This window comes from Tachysurus fulvidraco, chromosome 1 (assembly GCF_022655615.1).
Source record: "Tachysurus fulvidraco isolate hzauxx_2018 chromosome 1, HZAU_PFXX_2.0, whole genome shotgun sequence".
In the NCBI taxonomy this organism is placed as follows: Eukaryota; Metazoa; Chordata; class Actinopteri; order Siluriformes; family Bagridae; genus Tachysurus; species Tachysurus fulvidraco.
In genome coordinates, this window is record NC_062518.1 from 1,827,422 (window position 1) to 1,844,921 (window position 17,500).

The window sequence follows — 17,500 nt, forward strand, 5'->3', positions numbered from 1 at the left end:
ACACATGCACACACTCTTACACACACACACTCACACACGCACACACATACACTCACACACACACGCACACACTCTTTCTCACACACACACTCTCTCTCTCTCTCTCTCTCTCTCACACACACACACACACAAACACACACACACACACACACACACACACACACACACACACACACACACACACTGTAAGATCTCAGTAATCCTGGTCAGGGTTTTTCTGTGCTTTGCCATGGCCCAGTGGCTTCATATCCCTCTTCCTCAATTCATTTTAATTACTTTCTCCTTCCACTCTTGGGTTTTCACTATAACACACACACACACACACACACACACACACACACACACACACACACACACACACACACAGCCCGAGTCTCTTGTGACTATGTAAATCGAACGCTTTAACTGTAGACTGTGGGCGAAGCCATTACTGTACTCACACTATACAAACAAGCAGGGTCGATATTAGCATTTTAATAGCACTATTTGCTAGCTACATTTGTCTAACAGCGGAGGTGGTGGATGTAGTGAGATAATCGAGCAGCGTGTAATGAGATGGAGAACGAGAGAGATACATATTCACACACACACACACACACACACACACACACGCACCAGACTGTGTACTAACATTACTGTGCCTGATTATGATAATATTTATAGATAATTGGGTAAAACCAAGTGGTTAATTCAGTACAAAATCGATTTGGGGGCGTGGCCACAAACGAGCTCGACTTCGATGTCGTATCGCGTCGGACCTTCGGACCGATCGTGTCGGAGATCAAAGAACGGTGTGCTGACTGTTTTTTTCCGTTTGCACGTACAACACGAACACGTGCCGAACACGCGATGTACTGTAGCACCGTCGTGTCCTTCCGATGTAAACAGTCGTATTTTTATATATCCGTTAGCGATGTCCCCCGTTACCGATCCATCGAACCCGAGATCCACCTCGAGCGGATATGAATATTTATGAACGTGTAACGGTTCTGTGCGGATTTCCTACGGATTTAGCATTCCGATATATAAAAGATCGAAATAAATCTGAGGAAACAACGTGTTTTAATTTCAGTTCTGCTTCTCGGCTTGAGTTTATAAAGGAGGTTCTAATTCCCTCGAGCGGCGCGTTCGTGTTTTTTTATTTCTCTCTCTCCGTCTCTTTCTCTCCGTCTCTTTCTTTCCGTCTCTTTCCTCTGTCCCTTTCTCTGTGCCGTGTGAAAGTTCAGATTTGAAATTCTGTAGGCGTGACAGCAGGGAGATTTGTTCTGCTGAATGATAATGAGGTGAGACACGAGGTAAAGCTTTTAAACACCGAGCGTTAGTTACGGCTAGCTTCTCGCCGCTTCAGCGACTGATCCCCTTCTCTCTGCTGAACATTCTCCCGTGTCTTCGTCTCGGCATTTCTTTCGTGTCTGTGAATCGTCTCGTGCTCTTTTCCCTTCTGTTAGTTTTTGGGCTTACAGGCTCAGCTCCGGTTCAGATCTTATCACACAAATGTACAGTACATCGACCTTCCTGCTAGTGGCAAACAACCCTGTGGTGTTGAGGGTGTTCCTCAGGGCTCAGTACTCTGCCGTCTCCTTTTTTATTATTTACTCGCTAACCTTGGGTCATTTTATAATGCGTCACAATCTCGGTTTATTCCAGTGACGCACACAGCTCCTACAAAATCTTGCAGGTTTGTGACAATCTGCCATTTTTTTTTACGCCGGTAATATAAAGTAGCAGGAAGTTTAGATCATCGAGCGTTCTGAATGCGTCAGTGTGTGTGATGGGGTATGACGCTCGTGTCGGGGGAGTGGTGCGTGTACTGTAAGGGATTTGTTCTGTGTCGGGATGTGATGCGTCTCCACACACACACACACACACACACACACACACACACACACAAACGCAAGAAGAGAAAACACAACTTATGAAAAATAAAAACAGCTATACATCATTTCTATCTGCGTAATTCTGTGCTGTGTTCACTCTCTATCTGTATCACTCACTCACTCAGTCTGTCTCACCCACTCTCTCTCTCTCTCTCTCTCTCTCTCTCTCTCTCTCTCTGTCCCACTCTCTGTCTCTCTCTCTCTCTCTGTCTATTTCTCTCTCTCTGTCTGTCTCTCTCTCTGTCTCTCTCTCTCTCTCACTCTCTGTCTCTCTTTCACTCTCTTTCATTCTCTCTCTCTGTCTCACTCTCACTCTCTGTCTCTCTCTCTGTCTCTCTCTCTCTGTCTTTCTCTCTCTCTCTCTATCTGTCTCCCACTCTCTCATTCTTTGTCTGTCTGTATCTCTCTCTCTCTCTCTCTCTCTCTCTCTCTCTCTCTCTCTCTCTGTGTCTTTCTCTCTCTCTCTCCCACTCTCTCTCATTCTTTGTATGTCTGTATCTCTCTCTCTCTCCCTCTCTGTCTCAGTCCTTCTCTCTCTCTCTCTCTCTCTCTCTCTCTCTCTCTCTCTCTCTCTCTAATTTTCTCTCTCTGTCCCACTCTCTGTCTCTCTCTCTCTGTCTATTTCTCTGTCTCTGTCTCACTCTCTCTCTCACTCTCTGTCTCTCTCTCTGTCTTTCTCTTTCTCTCTCTCTGTCTCCCACTCTCTTTCATTCTCTCTCTCTCTCTGTCTTTTTCTCTTTCTCTCTGTCTCACTCTCTCACTCTCTGTCTCTCTCTCTCTGTCTTTCTCTCTCTTTCTCTCTGTCTCCCACTCTCTCTCATTCTTTGTCTGTCTGTATCTCTCTCTCTCCCTCTCTGTCTCTGTCCTTCTCTCTCTCTCTCTCTCTCGTTCTGTCTTTCTCTCTCTGCCTTTCTCTCTCTCTCTCTCTCTCTCTCTCTCTCTCTCTCTCTCTCTCTCTCTCTCTCACTCTGATGCTAAATGTCTCATCAGATGTAATTGAGGCCATTTACCGCGCTGCTTTCTCCGGTGTGAAAGTGTTTTTTTTTAGGAGCAGGAATTGGGAGCTCCACCCATGATGTAGTTGCAGTAATTACACATTGTGAAGGCCGTTCACACTGCGACACACACAGCTCACACGGATGGATGACAGGAAAAGCCTGTATGGGTTCCTGATAACCACCAAAGTAATGCAAAATACATTTAATCATCCAGTTTGACATCGGAAGTGTACACGATTTGACGATGGCGTCTCCATGGCAACATTAACACATTACATCCGTGGACCCGGTAAAGAGCATTAAACCAGTCCTTTGTTATTACTCGGTCATTTCTTCGCTCAGTATTTTAATGAAGTGAAGTCGGTGTCAGATTAATGATAATTAACACTGTATATAACCTGAAGGTGAAACTGTAAGAAGTCTAATAAAGAGGGCGATACAGCCGAACTACAGCCGAGCTCCCGGTCAACTGCAGCTTTGATGGGCGGCAGGAGGAGAACGATAGGGTTTTTATTCTGTCAGAGCAGATCGAGTGGCGCTGCGGGGAATCTGAGCTGAAACACTCCGCACTGCTGTAGTCTTCTCTACATGGGCATGAGTTCAATAACCTTTAACTGTGCAGTACACTCTAGCCTATATAAATATCTCTCTCTCTCTCTCTCTCTGTGTCTCTGTCTGTCTGTCTCTCTCTCTCTGTCTGTCTCTCTCTGTCACTCTCTCTCTCTTTCTCTATATCTATCTATCTATCTATCTATCTATCTATCTATCTATCTATCTATCTGTCTATCTATCTATCTATCTCTGTCTGTCTTTGTCTCTCTCTCTATCTCTCTCTCTATCTCTTTCTTTCTCTGTGTCTCTCTCTCTCTCTCTCTCTCTCTCTCTCTCACACTCACACTCTCTCACACATACACACAGAGACACTCTCTCACACACACACACACACACACACACACACACACACACACACACACACGTCTTTATACCAGGGCACAACCAGCTACAATTTTAATAGGCTTGGCTTTATTAAGGTTTTGGTGACAGATATTCCAGTGAACAGAAGAGAACGGCAATAAAGAATGTGGGGCAGGAAATTATAGACCTTCCACTTTTTACTAAGCAAGATGGGCTTTTAAAAATGTCTGTATAATGTAGGAAAGCATCGGTACTGATTCATCAAACTCTGCATGTGGAGCTCATCGTTAGCAACCAACGGTTGTGACAAAGAAAATCATGATGCTAGATAACTTTATATGGATGAACACTAAGCAGGTTCCTTATTTCGGTACAGAAGGCACGATGATGTAATCTCCATATTATAATTCATTATGTCACAATACGCCTTTTTAAGATAACGTTAATGTTTTAAGAAAACATTACATAGATTTATTCGTTTTTAAGAGCCTTTTTACACCCGGTCACTTCGTATGTTGTCTCTGATCCGATATCTATCTGATTAGTTAAAACTGTCCCATTTACATTAGGCCAGTGGTCCCCAAATGGTACCGGGCCGCCCAAGGAACATTAAATTATTTCCATTTTATTTACTGAGGTGTATTTCTCTCGGGTCTGTACGACTTTCCATGGACGAGAGGTTAACCGGGAGCTGAGAGACGTCACCTAAAGCCGCACCGATACCGCGCATGCGCAAAATATCGTGATATCGGGCCGGGTTTAGGTGACGTCTGGAGCTGAGCGGCTGCAAGCGGCAGTGATGTTGTAGCTTTGGTGGAGAGAGAAGGTGTGTATCGCTCTTCTCTCTGTTCACCGCGTACTTTGTCATGTTTAACAGTGCTTGGTGTTCGTGTATATTGTGTTTGCTCAAATTTAACCCACAAATTAGCAAAAATGAGCACGAAACAGACGTCGTTAGGAAGTTAGAAACTCTGCCGGTGTTCTGGATTAAAGTCATGGCGGAATACCCTGAGATTGTCTCCACAGCACTTACATCCCTATCGTCATGTCCGACATGCTGTCTGTGTGAAGCGGGGATTTCTGCAGTGACGGCAACCGAAACAAAACAACGGAATAAAAAAAAAGGTTGGGGACCACTGCATTAGGCCACATAAATGCGTCTTGGCGAATCGGATATCGATCCGATCTTTCTTCTCCCACCCAAAATGTAAATAAATTTTACCTCATTTCCGGGGTAATTGAAACAGAACACTGAACTTTGGTGTAAAAAAACGGTTACGACGTTTATGCTACAAAAAACAGCGTTTACTGTTTGCTGCGTTTTCGCTGGCGGCAGCAGCGCGTTTTAAGCCCCGACGAGACGCCTGGGTGAAAGATCACCTGCGAGTGATGTAATTCCGTCTGGGAGGAGTATAGCGCTGACATATGTGGCTCGAACAACCACATGCATTTACACCTGTCCAGTTTCATCTGAAACGCGTCCCAGACCACCTCCTGAAGGGGTTTGTACCATCGGGTTTATATCCGTCTCCAAAACATCTCAGAGGGCATTTAGACCTGGTCTTTTTACCGTCGGGTAGATATCTGATCACAGAACATGCAGGAAGTGACCGGGGGTAAAAATCCCCTTAAATAAAGCAGTAATAAATCGCATGCAGTGTTGAACAATCATCTATATCATGATACACACAGTGCATCGTGAAGCCTGTTAAAAATCACACACACAAGGCGGAGGTTTGGTGGAAATAGGGGTGACGTGGATCTGAGCGTCTTCTGTCGCCCAATTATCTGAGCAGGAAGCAGAACGGACAGAGCAGCGAACCCTGCGGACGCCTCGTGTCTAAGACGAGTTTATAAGAGTTAATAAGAGTTTATCTCTGCGGTAATCCAGAGATGCAGATCAGAGGCTGCTGGAGAAACCGAGTGAAATCTGTCAGAGCGGCAGCAGCAAACCTGCAAGAAAAGAAGAGAAATATTTCTCATGTCTGTGGAAGAAAGAAAGATGTGTGAAAAGCTTTGATTACAAAAGAAAAGAGAGACGAACTACGCTGGACTTTCATGTGGCTTTGTGTGAATGTTCAGATTCAATTATCTCTAAAAGAAAATGGCATACAATTTGTCAAACATCTGGACCTTCATCTTCTCTCTCTCTCTTTCTGTCTCTCTCTCTCTCGGTCTCTCTCTTTCTCTCTCTCTCTCTCTTTCTCTGTCTCTCTCTGTCTGTCTCTCTCTCTTTCTCTGTCTGTCTGTCTGTCTGTCTGTCTCTCTCTCTTTCTCTGTCTCTCTCTCTCTCTGTCTCTCTCTCTCTCAGTCTCTCTCTCTCTCTCTCACTCTCGGTCTCTCTCATTATCTCACTCTCGATCTCTCTCTCTTTCTCTCTCTCTCTCTCTCTCTCTCTGTCTCTCACTCTCGGTCTCTCTAATTGTCTCTCTCTCTCACACACACACACACACACACACACACACACACACACACTCACACTCTCTCTCTCACACACATACACACCCTCTCTCTCTCTCTCTCTTTAATGTCGTGTCCCAACCTCTCTCCTCTCCAGCCTCCATCCTGTATCCCATGAGTGTGATTTTTGAGTAATGGTTCCTGATGGTGCTGTGGCTTTGATCCACACATTATTAGATCCATATGGAGCTCCAGCTGTCCGTTCTCCGTTATTGAGCTCGCGTTCACCGCAGAGAGACGGCATTTATGTCGCTAGGTGTGTGTGTGTGTGTGTGTTTGCATGTTTCTGTCTCATTAGTGTTGGCTGTAGGACAGCTAGCAGTTTCCATCTGTTCTTGAGCCATTCCCTGTCTGTAATCAATATAATCATACTATAATTAATTCAACATTTCCTCTGCACTAGTATTATCTGGCCCTGTTCTGTCTCCTCTGTGTTCCACCATCGCTTTTTTCCTGCCAATCACAATCACACCCTGCCCGTACAGCCATACATCTCTCTAGGTGATGGACCGAACGATAGCGCTTGGGGACGAGGCAGATAGAGACGGAAGGAGAAACATCGTCGTATTTGTCGTCCTTCTGCTTAATTAGCTAATTAAACATTAGCATGCACACTATATCGAATATGGACTAGCATAGCAAGCTAAAGACCGGCTGAATAACGAAATACTTTAAACACGCAGAAGAAGTGACGTAGAAGGAGAAGAAGCGTCTGGGACGGACGGGAGGGATGTTCCTGTGAGTACGCTAAATAGATATGAACTCTAGGGTTGGGGAAAGAACATGATGAGATTATGGCAATTGTTTCTGTGAGAACATTTAGCGGTAAACTTAGCAATTGAGGGTTAAGGGCCTTGCACAGGGGCCCAGCAGTGGCAGCTTGGAGGACGTAGGAATCGAACTCACAACCTTCCGATTGGTAATCCAACACCTTAACCACTAGGCTACCACATCCCAGTTGCGTAGGTATTTGCAACTGAAAAAAACGGGCGTTCCAGGGGTTTCGTTACCACGACACAAAGTGGGCGTGTTTTCGGAAGGTATTGGAAAAATGCCCTCTTTCAAAAAAAACAAAAAAGAGCATACCTACGAAGGACAAAACCGCCATACAGGTAGATTTATTTTATAAAAAACAAATAAACAACCAAAAACTACGGTTAGGGTCAGATTATCAAATAGGCCACGCCTACCTGATGATGCAATATCTGTTACGCTGTTCTGAAATCCCTGGAAATAAGTGCCTGCTGAAGCTCCTGTAAGATAGCTGAAGCTCCTGTAGGAACACCGAGTAGATATTAACTCTAACGTTTGTAGCAGACCTGAGACGGCTGCCTGCCGTTCCTGTAAGAACAGAAGAACTAAGTAAATATTCACACATGTTATGAACAGAAGCAAACATGGATCAAGTTCTCGTAGAACCTGAAGACCTCAAGACGTTCTAGCGGGAACGTAGAGTATATACCGTATATATTAGTGTATGATAGATATAGAACTCTAATACGGTCAGGAACTTCACTAGAGCATTTGGAACGTCGTGAAAGAGATCTGAAGCTGAACGTCGTGGAGCTGTAGGTTCCATTGACCTGTCGATCGGCCCGAACGTACCCGTCATGGCAACCGGCCCGGCGTCACTTATCATTCATTCTTCTCATAGTGTCACTCGACGTTCCCTCGTACACATACGTAACGGAATCGGCAGCGTTTCCCTAACAACCGTGACGACGGCTCCGTCCGCCGGCGAAGTGACGGCCGTGCCGAAGTTCAGAGCCGTCGCTCAGATAAATCGTGTGTTGAGGAATCAAATGCGTGTGTTTGTATTTATTTATTTATTTATTTATTTATTTATTAAACGTGGAATGTCCTTCTTGTTCAGGATGGAAACTTCACCAGGAACTACACGGCGAAGGCACCAGAGAACATCAAACAAGTGGGCCAGTCTGCGTTCGTCGATTTCGGTGAGTAGATCGAACGAGAGCGAACGATTTCACCAGTTAGAACATGAAGCCTGGAGTGTTTCATGTAAACAGTACATCAACAAAATAACGCAGCACAACAAACTGATACGGAACGGAATATCTTCCATGAGAGGAAAAAAAACAAACTACGATTCACGAGCGAATGCTGTCCTTTTAGTATGTTTACTATTGTCCTTAATTGGCTTCATGTAGTGCATTTACAGCCAAAATACAATCTGGATTTCAGCAGGACATTAATAAAATGCACTTATGTCCAGAATCAGATTTAAAGGTGGGGTCTGCGTTGTTTGAGAAACGCTTCGGGACGACAAACTAAACAAAAATGAAAACAAACGTGTAGCCAATGAGCAGAAAGGGGCGGGGCTTGTCGGCGAATATGCGGCGGAGAGAGTGTTCAGTGCGCGTGTGAGATATTAGCAGAAAGCGGTTTTAACATCGACATGGAGGATAAAAACAAAGAAAGAAAGAGAAGAAAGACTTACGATAAGGCAAGAAGTAGGACGTGTTAATATAGGATCAGCTTTCCAGCGCTGGAGAGAACTGAAGGAGCAGGAAGTCGGCCACATATTCACAGGTTGGAGTTTCCCGAGTCAATAACTCCTGAGCTAAACGCTGTTACTACACAAATAACACCTCTTTTCTATCGTAGTAATGTAGAGAGGCAGCTACAACCGCGTTTTGTGTAGTAACAGCGTTTAGCTCAGGAGTTATCGACTCGGGAAACTCCCACCTGTGAATATGTGGCCGACTTTACTTAAGACGCCGAGGCGCTTTTTTCCTTCTCGATAGGTGAGTAACGTTGGTTTTGCTTTGTTACACAGAACTAATATATGCCTTTGTCCTTTACATCATTATGCTTGTGTGGCATTTTTGCTTGTTTGTTTATCTACAATCGTATTGTTCTTCCCTTCAGCTATGATAAAGACACGTTTCTTTCTGTTAGTCGCCCGGGTTACGTATGTATGTATGTGTGGGCGGAGCTATCGATACAGGGGTGGGACCCGTTTGGGTTAGGGGCGTGTTTGTTTTGGTGATTTCAAATGTCAACATTAGCTTTCAAACAACGCAGACCGCACCTTTAACTCCCTTTCTTTTATACGAACTCCACCCTTCGCATTCAGATCCTGCCCGGATGTTCGTGTGCAGTTTCAGTGGTAACCGTCTCAATTTATCTGTATGCTTTCTTTCTATTTAATTAATTCTATTCTATTAATACCATTTCAGGTACATACTGTAGTCACGGCGACACGTACCGGATCGCTCTCATATACCGTAGGTGTTGATATTATATTGTCTAGACTAGACGGAGAAGACGTGATGCATCATTTCTCACCGTGTTCAGGTCATTTTAACGTCAACTCGTTTAAGAGTATCTTTTTATTCTGCCCCCCCCCCCCCCACCTGTCATCGTCTAACAAAGCACAAAGGCTTCTCAGATTAATGGCATTAATCTTTTAATTTCGTTAATGCCCAAGTTTCAGTTCTGCTTTATGAAATATTCAGATGGAATAAAAATGATGATGAACCTCGTCGCTTCAGCGTCGTTACAACAGCGTCTTTCTTTCTCCTTTTAGAACATCCGTGTGTATCTGATATATGTATCATCAATCCCTCGTTATATAATACAGAACCTAATGGAAAGTAGGTCTGATTCAGTGTCTTAGCCAGCCCACACACACACACACACACACACACACACACACTCCTACGCTTTAATCCCCTAACTCTAGCAGGATCCCATTAAACATTTACATTACAAATTTCCTCTTTGCTAAAGCAGATGAGTTGAAGAGGAAGCAGAAACGACACGAGCGCGAGAGAGAGTCTCGTCGAATATAAAAGATTGATGAGCGCGGCGTGACGACCCGTACGATTCAAATGCCGCCTCTCTGTGGATTCTGGCCTTTAGTTCAAAACCAGGTTTTATCTGAGCAAACAAGGATTTCCCCCCACCTTCCCTTTATTCAGTCTGGGCACTGAGGGGAATCCTGTACAAAGTTCTGCCTGTGGCTGGGGGGGATAAAGAGCCCAAACCTGGCAACGAACAAACAGGACTGAAACCTAAATGACTACCGAGGACTAAACGTATATAATTACTAATAGCTAGTTTTAATTTGGTAGTAAAAGTCAACATCAGGGCTCGTGTTCACGAGGATTCTCCGAACGATCTCAGGGAGCTCGTAATTTACCTTCAGAATATCTAACCAGGGATCTAGCTAGAGAGGAGGCGGGGCTTGGAATTCTACACCCTTAAATCTGGTCGTTTATAAACCTTCACTTTGTCTCTATGACCACGTTCACACCGCAAGTCTTAACGCTCGATTCGGATATTTTGCTCAGATCTGATTTTTTTTTGTTTGGCTGTTCACGTTACCTTTTAAAATGTGACCTGTATCAGATACCAGTGTGAACAGTTTGCTGTTTCGAACAGACCCGCATGTGCAAACGAACGATAACGATGACGTCACACGCGGCACGCCGTCGCGCTAAAAAGTCGGCGAGGTTACGGAGGAAGTAATGTGATGTATTCGATGCAAACATTATGAGCTGGTTCACGTAACCACTTTATATAACACTCTTAACACACACACACACACACACACACACACACACACACACACACGTTACCGGTCACGTTTGTGTTACGTTTTCGCCGGCGGAAAAAAAAAAAAAGGTGTGAGAGAGAGAGAGAGAGAGAGAGACAGACAGACAGACAGACAGACAGACAGACAGAGGGAGGTGAGAGAGAGACAGACAGACAGACAGAGAGAGATGAGAGAGACAGACAGACAGACAGACAGACAGAGATGAGAGAGAGAGACAGACAGACAGAGAGAGATGAGAGAGAGAGACAGAGAGAGAGAAAACTTTTTTTTTTTTGCGCTGGCGAAAACTTTTTTTTTTAAACAAACGTGACCGGTAACGTGTGTGCGTGTGTGCGTGTGTGCGTGTGTGCGTGTGTGCGTGTGTGTGTGTGTGTGTGTGTGTGGGTGTGTTAAGCAAAAAAAGTCTTCGCCGGCACATAATTGTGACGAATGTCCATGTAGATTGACATAAAAGTCGCATCAAATCCGCCTCGGCTGTTCACACTGCGGCCACATCAGGAAAAAATCAGATTTGGGTCTGATTCAGGACACATATGGAAGTGGCCCAGATCTGATTTGAAAAAAAATCAGATCTGGGCCAGATTTGAGTGTTCACATTACTCCTGAAGAAGTCTGACCTGGTCACGTGACCCCAAAATAATCGGATTTGGGCCACTTTTACCTGCAGTGTGAACGGGGCCTTAGAGTCTATATGGTGTAGGGATTACGTTCGTGACCGATCGCATTACAGATGTTCTAACATCTGTATGTTATAAATGTAATAAATGTAAACGTCTCCGACACTGAGCAGAAATGTCACAGAGACAAATTCTATCATTTCTGACTCGATGGCATTTCGGCTCGGTTTCAGAGACGTTAGAGTATCTCTAAATGCCATAGCGGCAGAACATATATAAAGTCTGAGATGTTATCTGTAATCCGATTGGTCAGATAAATAATCCCTACATGATCTAATCTTTATCAGATTATTTACTCACTCATTATTAAATATCGTACACGACACATTTCTCCTCCCTCTTCACCTTTAAGAGCATCAGAGGAGAAAATGTCTGAAAGTTCTCCTCACTCCTCCTAACGCTTTCTGACCTTATGAGCTCTTTTAAGGGTTAAGATGCTTTATAAAGGACTTTTATCTTTACTCAGATCTTCTGTTTGATCTGAACTCAAACGTCCACGTTTCTGACGATCGTCACCAGGAGAAACTCTTTACACTAAGGATCTTCATGAATACGAGCTCAGGTTTAGATTTAACCCCTGGGTTTCAGACACGTTCTCTTGTGGATCGCTTTATTTTCTCATACCAACGTGAACAGCTGTTCTGATTTCTACGTTTTTCCTGTTTATCTCTCCTTCATGGCTCGGATCGTCGGTTTATTCTCTCGGGGGCTTTTTACCCCCGGTCACTTCCTGTGTTTTCTGTGATCAGATATCTACCCGACGGTAAAAAGACCAGGTCTAAATGCCCTCCGAAACGGTTTGGAGACGGATATAAAGCCGATGGTACAAACCCCTTCAGGAGGTGGTCTGGGACGCGTTACAGATGAAACTGGACAGGTGTAAATGCATGTGGTTGTTCAAGCCTCATACGTCAGCGCTATACTCCTCCCAAACGGAACTACGTCACTCGCAGGTGATCTTTCACCCAGGCGTCTCGTCGGGGCTTAAAACGCGCTGCTGCCGCCAGCGAAGACGCAGCAAACAGTAAACGCTGTTTTTTGTAGCATAAACGTCGTAACCAGTTTTTACGTCTTCTTTTTGATCGCGTTCTGAAAACCGCGTACACCAAAGTGTGTTCTGTTTCAGTTACCATGGAAATGAGGGCAAATATATTAGCATTTTGGGCGGGAGTAGAAAGATCGGATCGATATCCGATTCGCCGAGACGCGTTTATGTGGTCTGATGTAAACAGGACAGTTTTAACAGATCAGATAGATATGGGATCAGAGACAACACACGAAGTGACCGGGTGTATTAATGCGTCTCACTTTTCCTCTCATTGATCTGTCTTGCACTTTCCTTTCATCATTACCATCAGTTTATTCTGCCGTTATCCGTTTACCTTTACCTTGTTTTCCTTTTCTCTCTTTATTTCCCTTATCCGTATCCGTTCATCTTCGTCTCTTGTTTTATCTCGCGGATGGTTCGCGTTCCACTGTTTATCTCCTTTATCTCTCATTTAGCGGTTTATTTCCCTCTGATTTATTAGCGCACCTTTATATCAGACGCTTCGTTCCGATTCCCGCCCGTCTACCAGATCGACTCATTAGTTTAGCGTTCGGTTCCTTCTTTTTTCCTCTCCATTCGTTTATCAGCTTTTCTCATCTTATACTTCTTATTTATCCGTTTCTCCTTCATCACGTTTTCCGCTCATTTATCCGTCCGTCGTGTTTTTGTCTCATTAGTTTTTCATCTTTCTTTCTTGTCGCCGAATCTCATTTATTCCGTCTTACATTTGTTTAATGACTTCAAATAGTTTCACTCTTTTATTTTTCTTTCCGAACTCATTTTCCGTGTTTATCTCATTTTCCTTTATCGCCGTATAATTCGTTCATCTTCTGTCTGACGGTTTAATCCGATCTCTTTTCCTCCGTTAACACAGTCAGGGCTGTAAACGATCGGACGTCGATCTTTAATGACGTGAAAACGAACTGAAATGAAGTGACGAGCTTCAGAAATGAATGTGTCCGATTGGCTCAAGCCCTGCAGGACGTTTACTGCCACCGTCTGCACTTCCTGCTTGTTCCTGCTTGTCTTTCCTTCGGTCAGTGAAGTTCAGCTCATTTGGATTCAGGTCATGGGATCCGTTTGGCTGTCGCAGAACTTCCCACTTCTTCCGATTCTCGCTCCGAGGTCACGGTCCGTCTGGCCAGTGAGTTCTGAAGCATTCGTCTGAATGTGAGCAGATAATACGGTCCTATAAACTTCAGAATTCATCCTGCTGCTTTTGTCAGCAGTCACATCATCAGTGCGATCTACTGGATGTTTTCGAGGTGACGTTCATCTCGTAGTAAAACCCTTTGTATGTACTCGACTTCGGCACAGATACGCCTACCTCCTGGAGAACCTTCTGCGTCTCTACGACTGTTCTGAAGAGGTTTTTCTGCACCAGGGAAAAAATTTTTTTCTGTCATCTATCTCAAGCCTTTCCGTTCCTCCTCCTCCTCCTCCGAGCGTCTCGGCTTCTCTGATCTCAGCAGAGAAAAGATGTTTATGCAAAACAGCCTAAACCGGTCACTCCTAATGTTGTCACTCTCTCTTCTGGCTTTGTTTGGATTATTTTCAGCCTGAAGCCTTGCTTTGGTTTCAGTCACAGATCTACGGACTTCATATCGACAGCAACGGATGAACAGATGAAAGCAACTCTAGACATTTTATGGTTATATGTAAGTGAGAAAATGAGGGAGTTAAAGGAGGTGTCTGCGTTGTTTGAAAGCCAATGTCGACGTTTGAAATCACCAAAACAAACACGCCCCTAACCCAAACGGGTCCCACCCCTGTACCGATAGCTCCGCCCACACATACATACGTAACCCGGGCGACTAACAGAAAGAAACGTGTCTTTATCATAGCTGAAGGGAAGAACAATACGATTGTAGATAAACAAACAAGCAAAAATGCCACACAAGCATAATCATGTAAAGGACAAAGGCATATATTAGTTCTGTGTAACAAAGCAAAACCAACGTTACTCACCTATCGAGAAGGAAGAAAGCGCCTCGGCGTCTTAAGTAAAGTCGGCCACATATTCACAGGTCGGAGTTTCCCGAGTCGATAACTCCTGAGCTAAACGCTGTTACTACACAAAACGCGGTTGTAGCTGCCTCTCTACATTACTACGATAGAAAAGAGGTGTTATTTGTGTAGTAACAGCGTTTAGCTCAGGAGTTATTGACTCGGGAAACTCCAACCTGTGAATATGTGGCCAACTTCCTGCTCCTTCGGTTCTCTCCAGCGCTGGAAAGCTGATCCTATATTAACACGTCCTACTTCTTGTCCTTATCGTAAGTCTTTCTTCTCTTTCTTTCTTTGTTTTTATCCTCCGTGTCGATGTTAAAACCGCTTTCTGCTAATGTCTCACACGCGCACCGAACACTCTCTCCGCCCATATCGACAAGCCCCGCCCCTTTCTGCTCATCGGCTACGCGTTTGTTTTGATTTTTGTTTTGTGAAGCATTTCTCAAACAACGCAGACCCCACCTTTAACACACACCTGGCCACGGGAACATCCGTGCAGCCAGTCTTTTGATTACTTTTGGTCCCAGTGTGTAAATACTGTAACTGACAGAAAAAGAACAATAACTTCGTTAACGTACGAATATTTACGGATTTTAGAATCAGTGTTAATTTTCACTTCCTATAGAATCCTATTTTCTGCAATTATTCATCTTTTGTTTTATTTTTGTTTCTTTTATTTGCTCGAACTTCGTTTCCGTCCCAGTTGACCGAGCGTCCTATTTTTTTTTTTATTCTGGTCTCTTTGTCCTCTCTCACTTTTCTCATTTCCTCCTCGTCGTGTTTATCTCACGTCCTCTCTTTATCTCCTCTGCTTCTAACGTATCAGTTTATTCATCAGGTTTTAATCGCTGGTCCTTTTTAACCTCTTGTTTTATAGAATTATCTTCCATCTCTTTTATCGTCTGGCTTGTTGTTCTCTCGGCCTCGCGTCCTTCGATATTCGTCTAAAACTAGAATCTGGGGACGTTCGAGCTCAGTGAAGTCCGTATTGACTTAAGACCGTTGTAGCCAATTTATATCCCTAAAATAAGTCTAGCGTGAAAAAAGCTGGAGATGAAAATTGATTTGTTGATGATTAATGGCCTTTGTACAGTCTGTTTGGCCCAAAGATCCTGCTACAGTCACAGGAAAAGATGACAACGTGTGCAGCCTTTAATCGGGTTCTGTTTAACGAGCACGTCGGACATTAACGAGGTTCACTGTTTAGTAAACAGCGTGAGGTTTAAAATGAAGTCTAATTAACATATTAGCTAATAGAGAACCTCCATCAATAAGATATAAGATACGAAGGCGGGGATATAGAATGAAGAAGAGAAAGAAAAAGAGAGGAAAAAAAGGAGACGGAGTAAGAAATGAAAAAAGATGGAGTGAAGGAAACCGTAAGGAAGGAAAGAAAAACAGAAGAGCGAAAGCGAAAGAAGAGAAGAGCGAATAAAGAAGAGAAAACAAAGATGAGAATCGAACGAACGGCCGAGAAAGGGAGACGGAAGAAAGGAGAGAGTGGAAGGATGAGGAAGATGACCGCATGAAGATGGGCCACTGGAGAGAGAAGAATGAAAGTCAAGAGAGGGATAAAGAGAGAGAGAGAGAAAGACTGGACTGGGAGAGTGCAAGAAAGAATAATGAACAGAAAAGAGGAAAGAAAGGAGAGAAGAGATGAGCGGAGGATGAAAGTAAGAGGAAAGAATGCGATTGTAGAAGAAGCGACAGAGAGAAAGAGGAGTGCACACCAGCGTCAATGTGATTTATGAGGATGAATGGAGGTGGGAATCGGCTGAGACATGTAGGAGTGTGTGTGTGTGTGTGTGTGTGTGTGTGTGTGTGTGTGTGTGTGTGTGTGTGTGTGTGTGTTCGGCTGGGTCGATGTCATCCACACAGATAAAGCTTTATTAAACATGATATTAATGCTACAGACTCGTTCCACTGTAAATGGCTTTTTATTCCGCCGGTTCCTCGTCAGTCTCGCGAGGTTCCGTAACGAATCACGCCGCCGTTTTATCGCACAATTAGTGAAACCTTTGGATATTTGTCCCATTGCGCTGGCGAGAATCACATGACCAACATGCAGGAGCTAACAGCACTGTTACCTGGCTCGCTAACACCTGAGGGTCAATTTCAGTCGTGTATTTCAGTCCTTTATTTATAAAGTTGTATAGATGATCTAGTTTGTACTACAGCTTGTGCTTCGTCACACAGAACAGGTGAAAACATTCGATTATTAATCCTTATTATTAATTATTAATTCGATTACTAATCCTAGTCAATGGCTTGGGGCATCAGAGACCAGGGGGAGACCAGGGAGAGACCGGGGGGGGACCAGGGAGGGAACAGGAAGAGACCAGGGGGAAAACCAGCTCGGCAGATCAAATACTGTCAATGGCTTGGGGGATCAGAGACCTGTGTGTGTGTGTGTGTGTGTGTGTGTGTGTGTGTGTGTGTGTGTGTGTGTGTGTGTGTGTGTGTGTGTGTGTGTGTGTGTGTGTGTGTGTGTGTGTGTGTTGGTCTTCCCTGTTCCCTCCCTGGTCCCGGGCAGGGAGGGAACAGGGAGAGACCGGGGGGGACCAGGGAGGGAACAGGGAGGGACCAGGGGTGTACCAGGGAGGGATGAAGGAGGGAATGGGGAAGACCAAGGAGAGACCGGGGAGAGACCAGGGAGAGACCAGGGAGAGACCGGGGATCTGCTGCTGTGACATTTAACAAATGATTCATTCCACATTTAATATGTCAGAATCAGTCAACAGTAAACATTAATAACATTCTGTCTGAAAACCAGCTAAAGATAAACACTGTGTTTTCTGTTTGGGTTCATTATGAGCTTCAGTGTTTACTGATGCTTCATGGCTTTGTGGTGATGACCTGTCCTTGTCCAACACACACACACACACACACACACACACACACACACACACACACACACACACACACACACACAC

At 44.3% G+C, this 17,500-nt stretch overlaps 1 protein-coding gene across 1 annotated transcript in view; it reads left to right on the top strand.

The window, feature by feature from the left end:
• itfg1 (integrin alpha FG-GAP repeat containing 1) overlaps positions 1-17,500 on the top strand; it is a 137,271-nt gene that overhangs the window by 4,433 nt on the left and 115,338 nt on the right. The window contains exon 2 of the mRNA XM_047815298.1: positions 8,124-8,205. Coding sequence (XP_047671254.1) covers positions 8,124-8,205 — 82 coding nt within the window. The remainder of the gene's footprint in view (positions 1-8,123; positions 8,206-17,500) is intronic.